The sequence below is a fragment of the Spermophilus citellus genome (assembly GCF_964194105.1).
Source record: "Spermophilus citellus genome assembly, chromosome: 8".
Taxonomy (NCBI): Eukaryota; Metazoa; Chordata; class Mammalia; order Rodentia; family Sciuridae; genus Spermophilus; species Spermophilus citellus.
In genome coordinates, this window is record NC_138189.1 from 50,018,260 (window position 1) to 50,027,974 (window position 9,715).

At 46.0% G+C, this 9,715-nt stretch overlaps 1 protein-coding gene across 1 annotated transcript; it reads right to left on the reverse strand.

The window, feature by feature from the left end:
- Window positions 1-356: 356 nt before the first annotated feature.
- LOC308654660 (uncharacterized protein) lies at window positions 357-7,529 on the reverse strand (the record flags this gene model as incomplete). Its single annotated transcript, XM_081304344.1, has 5 exons — window positions 7,112-7,529; window positions 6,308-6,964; window positions 6,040-6,096; window positions 2,334-2,463; window positions 357-439 (listed from the first exon to the last, which is right to left on the reverse strand). The coding sequence occupies exons 1-5, from the start codon at window positions 7,511-7,513 to the stop codon at window positions 357-359; spliced, it is 1,329 nt and encodes a 442-aa protein (XP_081160470.1). The 5' UTR covers window positions 7,514-7,529.
- Between the last annotated feature and the right edge of the window lie 2,186 nt (window positions 7,530-9,715).

Genomic DNA, 9,715 nt, shown 5'->3' on the forward strand with positions numbered 1-9,715 from the left:
GCAGCCTGTCCTATCTGGGTATCTGAACACATAGTCCATCATCATCATGGAGGTTCAAATGACTTAAGCTCATATCAGAGGGTGTTGATCCTGACCCCCACCAGGAACAAGAAGCTGAGAAGGAAGATGAGGAAGGCCAAAAAGACTTCCCAGACCTAGAATGCCAACCTGCCAACTTGAGGACAACTGAAGCACTTGACACATCAGACTGAACAGACTCAAAAACAGACTAAAAAATGATGTTTGCTAATCCTGAATGGCTTGTTGAACAAATACTTAGTGATGGAAATGGCTTTAACCTTCAAAATATGTTAAAACATTCAATATGTTACATTTTTGGAAAAATGTGTTTGCTACTAATTCTCTTTTGTGTTGTAACAACAAGATTCCATATCTTCTGGAAAGAAATCCAAGAACTTCAAATAGTCCATCACTTGTGCTTAAAGAAAAAAGAAAAAAGTGTGAGATGTCAGTAGCAGTGAATAAATTGTGGGTCTTTGAACTGCCAGAAAAAGAGTCTTGGCACATCCCTTGGTAATCTTTCAGTGCAAAAGCACCAAGAAAACTGCCAATTTGTATAATGATGCCCTGTTCAAAGGGAAATTCCACATTTGCCATGGAGTTTATCAGTTAATGACCTAAAGTTAAGGCGCCAGCCACCCAGGAGTGGAGAATTGTGGGCACAAGCTGATGAGTGTAATTGGGCTGTTCAAACTTTTGACTTTGGTTCATTGTAATTTTCTCACAATAAATACATTTGATATAAAAATCTATATAATAGACTGTGGAGATTGCTCATTGTCAGTCCTCCTCCATCAGTAGTTCACTGACCTACTGGCATCCTACTTTTCCATGTTTTTTTTTTTTTTGTATATTCATCTTTTTCCAATCCCCTCATCAGCCTGATTTGGGGAAGCTGAGTAAACATGATGCTGGCAGTGACAATCAACACTTATTTTTGCCTGTATTTTATATTTTTGTCATTCTATTTGAAGTTGTATTTGTACCTCACTGTCGCGACCCCCTCGCCCGCAAGGAAGACGCAACACCGGGAATCTTCTTCCAGCCGTTTATTCAGGTCCTTGCTATCTTTTCTTCCCTCCTTCTACTCTCTCTCCTTCTCCTCTCTCGGATGCCTCTCCCGGCCTTAATAAAGCACCTCAAGCCCCAATGCGAAGCTGCCACGTGGAGCTTTCTCATAGGGTGTTAAAAAACCACGCACCAACTCTCCCAATTAAGGAGTTGTTTGTCACAAACCACAGTCGAGCCAGCGCCATCTTGTAATGGCGACCGCAGTCCGCAGAAACGGCTCACTACAGTTCCCCCTTTCGTTTTCTAAAAACAAAACAGGCGAGAGTAGAGGTGAAGTGCTATTATTCATACCAAGCCTACAACCAGGAACCTTATCAGACCCAAGCTGGTCAGGACGTTCCCACATGACCGGTATTGGCTGAACATGAAAACAGACACCACAGATCTTGCAAGGCCTTGTGAGCTGGCCTCCTTGACGTGCACAAACTTCAGGGCTGGATCCAAGCCCTGGGGGCCGGGGGGAATCCACTGCCAGCAGTTGATTCCTATTGTTTGTTGCACGTCAAAGGGAATCAAGTAGCCCCTGTCTTAGGTCGTTCACTGCCCTTACATTGCTTACCCGTCTTTGGGGAGGCCCCATTCCCCTGTCTTAGGTCGCAGTGCAAGCGTGAAAGTTGCCCGTCTCTGGGTACTACAAGATCAGCTCGTTGTTGCCAAGGCGTTTAATGGTATCTACTCAGCCAGTCATTATTAGGTCTCTGAGGCTGAACTGTGGCTATAAAAATACAACGACAAACAAGTTGGTAACACCCTAAAAGAAAGGCACGGGTCGTAAAGCGAAAGAAAAGCACTAGTGTGGAAACCCATCTGCGTGCAATGGCAGTAAAGCCGGCAGAGTGCAAGGGCTTTCCAACACTAAGAGAATCTTAAGGTGATAGAAAAGCACTAGTGTGGAAACCCTTCTGCGTGCAATGGCAGTAAAGCCGGCAGAGTGCAAGGGCTTTCCAACACTAAGAGAATCTTAAGGTGATAGAAAAGCACTAGTGTGGAAACCCTTCTGCGTGCAATGGCAGTAAAGCCGGCAGAGTGCAAGGGCTTTCCAACACCAAGAGAATAGCGAGGAAAGACATGTCGTTCCCAGTGCAATGTTCGTAAAATTTGGGGTGCAACGACCATGTCAAAGATTTACTATTTATTGTGAGCGTTGCGGGCCTTGAAGCATGAACTGGCATCGGCACTGGCCAAGCCCGTGCCACTGCCCATCACTACATTGGTGTCGTCTGTGTCATCGGCACCAGCACCAGTGCCAGAGCACTCAGCAGGATGAAGATTCTCATCGCGGGATTGCTGTGGTGTTTCTTGTTGCTGGGTAGCTGGCGTCAAGACTCTTCTTGTCAGACGTTCAGGAACCCAAAATGGTTCCGTGCGGTCCTGAGGAAAAACACATACAGATCCTCGTGCCCATGTCAGCACGGGGTCGGGGCCGTTCCATTGGCCCGTAAGAGCATCTTTCCACTTAACATAGCCAATCACAGAAGGCTGAGGGGACACATGTCTATCGGCCGCAGAGCGACCATGAATGTCCAAATTCAAAAAGTTGATGGTAAACAGGGCTAAGGACAGGCGTTCTTTAGGAGTATGTTCAGCTCCTATTCCCCCCTTTTGTTTTTGTAAAGTTTCCTTTAAGGTGCGATGAGCACGTTCAACAATGCCTTGTCCTTGAGGATTGTAAGGCAGACCATGAGTAAGCTGCACTCCCATAGCAGAACAAAAAGATGTGAATTGTCTGCCAGTATAAGCAGGTCCATTATCAGTCTTAAGGGACGTGGGCGCACCCCACGCCGCCCAGGCCTCCAGGCAATGAGTAATGACATTACGTGCCTTTTCTCCTGATAAAGCAGAAGCATGAATAATTCCGGAGTACGTATCAACAGAAACATGGACATACTTGAGGTTACCAAAGTCGGGTATGTGTGTCACATCCATCTGCCAGACAACCAATGGCTTCAATCCCCGTGGGTTCACTCCATAAGTAGGGGGATGAAGAAATGTGACACAATGGGGACAGTGTAATATAATCTGCCGAGCATCTGCTCTTGAAATGGAAAAACGCCTGCGCAGCGTTAAAGCGTTAACATGGAAATTTTGGTGAAACAATTTAGCCTCCTCTAAGGAGGAAGCCAAACAGATCAACTTACCTCTAGTGGCTGAGTCCGCACAGGCATTACCCTGCGATAACGGACCAGGGAGAGAGGAATGAGCTCGGATATGCACTGGATAAAAAGGAGCAGTGCGGCTACAGATAAGCTGTTGAAGCTGATTAAAGTAAGCAGATACATTACGGGTATCACTAATAGCTCCCACAACCTCCAAGATTTTTAGTGCTTGCACCACATAGATGGAGTCCGAAATGAGATTAAAGGGAAAAGGACACTGTTTAAAGACTTCAATAACAATTTGCAGTTCTACCCATTGTGGATTTCCAGGAGCAAATTGATGCTGAACAGGGGGAGAATCATTAATTACATAAGCTCCCATTCCAGACTTGGAACCATCAGTAAAAATGTTAACAGCCCCCGGAATCGGACTGGATGAAGTTACTTTAGGGAAAATGATAGGATGTTCTTTAATAAAATGGAGTAACGGATGAGAAGGGTAATGATTATCAATATCCCCTTGAAATGAGCAACACAGAATAGCCCAGTTATCTAAAGTAGCACACAAGACGCTAAGTTGAGCTTTAGTATAGGGTATAATAAGAGAAGAAGGTGACTGTCCAAAAAATTGAATGCTTTGTTGAATCCCTTTAAGTGCTAATGATGCAACAGCATCAGGATAATATTCTAAGGACTTTCCTGGGGACACATGTGGGTGTATCCATAGTAAAGGTCCCTTTTGCCATAGTACTCCAGTAGGCTGCCGCCTAGTGGCAAGCACACATAACTGGAAAGGTTCATCACTCTGGAGCCTGCACAAAGCAGCATGCTGCACAGCCTCTTCTACTGTCATAAGGGCTGCTCTAGCCTCTTTAGTGAGGCCACGAGGGGAAGTAAGATCTGGATCACCCCTAAGAATAGCATACAAAGGCTGCAGCACAACATTAGAAATCTGCAAATATCCTCGTATCCAATTAATATCTCCCAGCAATTTCTGAAAATCATTTAGAGTTTGGAGATCCTGAGTTCGTATGGTAATCTTTTGTGGTCGTAGTTTGCCACGCCCAATTGTTGCTCCCAAATATTCAATAGAATCCCCTGTTTGAACCTTCTCAGGCGCAACACGCAGTCCACATTGAGCTAACAACCTCACTAGGTCTTCATAGGCCTCGTGAACTGTCTGCTCTGATTTAGCAGCCAATAATACATCATCCATATAATGCATGATTTTGATGGAGGAATACTTTTGTCTGAGAGGTGCGAGTGTCTTCCCCACATACATCTGACACATCGTGGGACCACTAGCCATTCCCTGCGGCAACACTATCCACTCAAACCTTTGATCTGGTTCCTCGTGGTTACACGAGGGAAGGGTGAAGGCAAAACGCTGCGAATCCTTAGGATGCAGGGGAACAGAAAAGAAACAGTCTTCAATGTCAACAACAACAATGTGCCAGCCTTGAGGAACAGAGGAGAGCAGAGGCAGTCCTCCTTGAATGGGCCCCATAAGTTGCATTTGAGCATTAACTGCTCGTAGATCATGCAGTAGGCGCCACTTTCCTGATTTTTTCTTAATGACAAATATGGGAGTATTCCATGGAGAAGTAGAGGGCTGAATGTGACCCAAGTCAAGTTGTTCTTTAACTAGAGCGTGGGCTGCTGCCAATTTAACCGAGGGAAGAGGCCACTGAGGCACCCAAACAGGCTCCTCGGTGAGCCATGTTATGGGTATTTGAGTCTCAGCGGCCCCTAGGAAAAACCCAGACCAAATCTATCAAGCTTTTGATGATCTTGTATAGGATGTTTGCGTCCCTGCAAATGTTTTCCTAGTCCTAGACCTGGCCTATGCCCCATATTTTGCATAATTTGTTGGGACACTGGGGAATAGTCATTACCAAGAGTGAACCCCATGTCCTTCATCAGGTCACGGCCCCATAAAGAGATAGGTAAATCAAGCACATAAGGCTGAAAACTACCACTATGTCCTTCTGGGTCCTTCCAGAATAGATGTCTGCAGCTAATCTGAGGAGCTTGGGCATATCCAAGTCCTCTCAAAGATTGATCAGAAGTCTGCACTGGCCATCCCTTAGCCCAGTCCTTAAGAGCAATGACGCTACGGTCTGCACCTGTATCGAGTAAGCCCATAATAGATTTACCCTCTATGCTTAATTCCAAAGTAGGGCGATTGCTCATATCCAGCGACAAATAAGCACAATTCCCTCCGGTGGTACCAATCTCATTCCCTGTCGGTGACCTTGAGTCTGCAGGGAAGTGATCATGTAGATTAGGCAAAACCAGTACTTGAGCAATCCGATCTCCTGGAGAGATGGACACAATGCCCTTTGGAGCTTCCACCATAACCTTTACTATCCCTACAGTATCAGGACCTATGACTCCAGGGAAAACATGAAGACCTTGCAAAATGGAAGATGCACGTCCAATTAGCAAACCTACAGTGCCAGGTGGTAGAGGCCCTTTGAACTCAGCTTCCACCAATTGGACTCCCATCTTAGGTGTTAACACGAGTCTAGAGGTGGAACAGAGGTCTAATCCCGCGGCACCTGTAGTGGCTCTCCGCGTCTCATTGGATGGCGTAAAGATGGCCATGTTTCGGGTTCGGGTGTGACATTCTCCATCGCCCCATATATTTGCGGGCCCTGGGGTCGAGGGCCCCGTCGGCCGTTTTTTGGCCCAGCTGAAATAGGTTGTCCATGGATGTCCCTTATTGATCTACACTCTCTTGCCCAATGCCTTCCCCTTTTGCACTTTGGACACAATCCCGGTGGACGAAGGCCAGTGGAAGGGCCACCGTAAGGAGGTCCAGTAAAATTGACATTTTTGGGACACTCACGTCTGACATGACCGGATTGACCACATTGGAAGCATGTTCCAGCGGCAGGACCACCCTCTTTTGCAATCCGAAGGACAGCAGCTGCAAGACCTGCATTAGTTAAAGGTCCTCCAATCTCTCTGCACACCTTCATCCATGCTTCTATGCCCCTGTTCTTATAAGGAGCGATTGCTGCTTTACATTCCTTGGTGCATTGCTCAAAGACCAATTGCTTAATAAGGGGCATGGCTCTATCAGGATCCCCAAAAATCTTTCCAGCAGCATCCACCATCCTTGCTACAAAATCTGAAAAAGGTTCTGTGGGGCCTTGTGTAATCTTGGTCAAATTACCAGATACCTCTCCTCTATTTGGGAGTGACTTCCATGCCCGAATGCAGATGTTATTAATTTGATCATATACCTCAGGAGGGAATCCTGTCTGTTGATTAGCAAATCTGCCTTGCCCCAAAAGCATGTCCTTATCCCAATGCGGATGTCCTGCTGCATGGTTTTGGGCGGCTTGTTCTATTACGCCCTCTAGCACAAATGCTCTCCAGTCCAAATATTTACCTGGGGAAACACAAGCCCGAACAAGGCTAGCCCAATCAGAGGGAGTCATACAGTATCTAGACAGACTCTCCACCTGAGTTAGTGTAAAGGCGGCGTCCACCCCATAAGTGCGCACAGACTCCGCCAGGGTCTTCACAATTTTGAAATCTAAAGGCTCATGGAACCTTCCCCTATTATCGTCCTGAAAAACTGGATAAGCAAGACCCATCTCAGCGTTAACAGCCCTCCATGTTTGAGCATGGAAAGCTCTCCCTGAAACACCCCCACCATACGGCGGTGGATCCGGAGGATCACATTTCTTGAGCCCCTGTTTATCTTTGCTCCCTTCTCCTACAGCTAAACTCCCTAGCTGGCGAGACAGCCTTCCAAGCTCCTCCTCCTCATTCTCCTCTTCCTCCGACCCACTTTCACATGGGGGCGCGCGCAGCGCACCGAGATCTGGATACAAGCGTCTCCTCCCCTGTTTCACGCTCCGCATGCTTCCATCCTCCCGAGATACCTCATTTCCTGCCGTCTCTGATCTCTCCTCATGTAATTGTTCTAGAACTTCCTGTCCTTCAATAAGTGCGTCATGATATCCATCACCTGTGAGGCAACCACGGACTATTCTCCAAAGGGGCATCACCCCGCCCTCCAATATGCCCTGCTCAGAAGCAAAGTCAAGATCCCTGCCCAATTCATCCCAACTAGGTATGGTAAGGCTGCCCGAAGCTGCAAACCACGGTGCAGCAATACCTATCTTCTGCAAAAATTTCTGTAAGGTATGATGCTTCACCTTCAGGCCCCTGGAACGTAACAGACCATCTAGGGCCGAGAAAAGCGGACTTGAAGATGCGGCACCCCTGACACAACAACAAGAAAAACACAGAAAACAAAAGACACAGACGACAAAAAGAACACAGAAAACAAAAGTGAAAGTACACATTGCAGCTGCAATAAAATATGAGGCCTACGGGGTCCCGCTCTCGGGGACGAGGAGTCCGCTCCGCTCAGGGACGAGGGGTCCGCTCAGGGACGAGGGGTCCGCTCAGGGACGAGGGGTCCACTCAGGGACGAGGGGTCCGCTCACGGACGAGGGGTCCGCTCAGGGACGAGGGGTCCGCTCACGGACGAGGGGTCCGCTCAGGGACGAGGGGTCCGCTCACGGACGAGGGGTCCGCTCAGGGACGAGGGGTCCGCTCACGGACGAGGGGTCCACTCACGGACGAGGGGTCCACTCAGGGACGAGGGGTCCACTCACGGACGAGGGGTCCGCTCAGGGACGAGGGGTCCACTCAGGGACGAGGGGTCCACTCACGGGACGAGGGGTCCACTCACGGGACGAGGGGTGCACCACTCCTGACGACTGAAAGCTCCGATTTTCCCGGGTCTCGGCACCATTTGTCGCGACCCCCTCGCCCGCAAGGAAGACGCAACACCGGGAATCTTCTTCCAGCCGTTTATTCAGGTCCTTGCTATCTTTTCTTCCCTCCTTCTACTCTCTCTCCTTCTCCTCTCTCGGATGCCTCTCCCGGCCTTAATAAAGCACCTCAAGCCCCAATGCGAAGCTGCCACGTGGAGCTTTCTCATAGGGTGTTAAAAAACCACGCACCAACTCTCCCAATTAAGGAGTTGTTTGTCACAAACCACAGTCGAGCCAGCGCCATCTTGTAATGGCGACCGCAGTCCGCAGAAACGGCTCACTACACCTCACCACAGTTTTAATTTAATTTTTCTTAATGATTAGCAAATTAAGCCTCTTTTCTCATATTAATTTGCAATTATATTATCATTTGTAGTGTGGGGAGTGTTCCAATTATATGTCAAATTTTTACTAAAAATTTTTGCCTTATTGAGTCAGGAAAACAATTTATGCATATTAGAAGCATATCCTTTATCACATATAAAATTTTGTGAATATTTTTTTAAATGATACTCTTTCACCTTAATAGCATTTAATAAAATGTTTTGAAAAGATCAAAACCTGCTGCTGTTGAGATAAAGTCCAATTTATAAATTGTTTATATTTTGTTTCATATTTTTTGTATCATATATATGGATATTTGTCACTATAGGCAAAGATGTAACTTATGCAGTCAAGTGGAGAAATGAAGAATGTCCACAGGCTTATACCCTTTTCAATGCTTTATTCACTCAAAATCACTCAATACAATTCATTCAGTAAGTTCTTAATAAAGAAATGATAACCCTTGATGCTGAGTATGGCAATAGACATATATCAATTCAAAGCAAAAAATTCTAAGTTAACAGTAAACAACACAAACATACTTAATCATGACAGACTTATTACTGACATTCCCTGTGCATATTAAGCCTAAGTGCCAGGTCTAAAGTCTTAAGTCTTAGGTTTTGAGTCCAGAAGATGCACACTCACTCAGACCACAGTGGTCAAGGAGATGGTCATAAGGAGAAATCACTATTCTCACTGGGGTCCAGAGGCTGCTGTAGAGTTTGAGAGTGGTGAGGATGATGCAGAGGATCAGATAGATGATGAGAAGAATTGGGATGTCAGCCCAGGTCCTAATCAGGCTCCAAGGCTTGTGTGCATCTGTGTTGGCTGGCTGAATTTCTGTTCTTTTGCTCTATTATTTATAACAATTTTGGGAGCTTCTGCTCTCCCTTTGTGTCCCTATCAGGTGCTACAAGGTTTCTTACTGATGTTTTACATTTCAAGGCCAAGCCATATGATTTGGTGGCTTCCGTACTCTGAGTTTTATCAGGGTTAAGGTAAGTGACTTCATTCTGACTCTTATCAGGGTTGTGGAAAGTGACTAGTTTATACCAAGTGGCTGGTGTATGACTTGTTTACCAGGCTATTCCTGATGACATATTGGAGGGCTCTGTCGGATTGTGCCTGGTGAGTCTTTTAAAATGGAGTTGATAAGGCTAAGGCCTAAGGCTGTGCTTACAATATTTTTCTGTTGTTTCAATGCTTTGCTGAAAATAAGATTTTTGTCCCTTGAATTTCTTTGTAAGCTTTGTAAAAAGCATTGTTTGAATTTATTTATATGAAATATTTTTTACTCTATATGCATCAATTATTATTATTACTATTATTAATTATTTTGGTTCTGGTGGTGGAACCAAGGAATATTTTACTACTCAGCTAAGTCCCCAGTTATTTTTT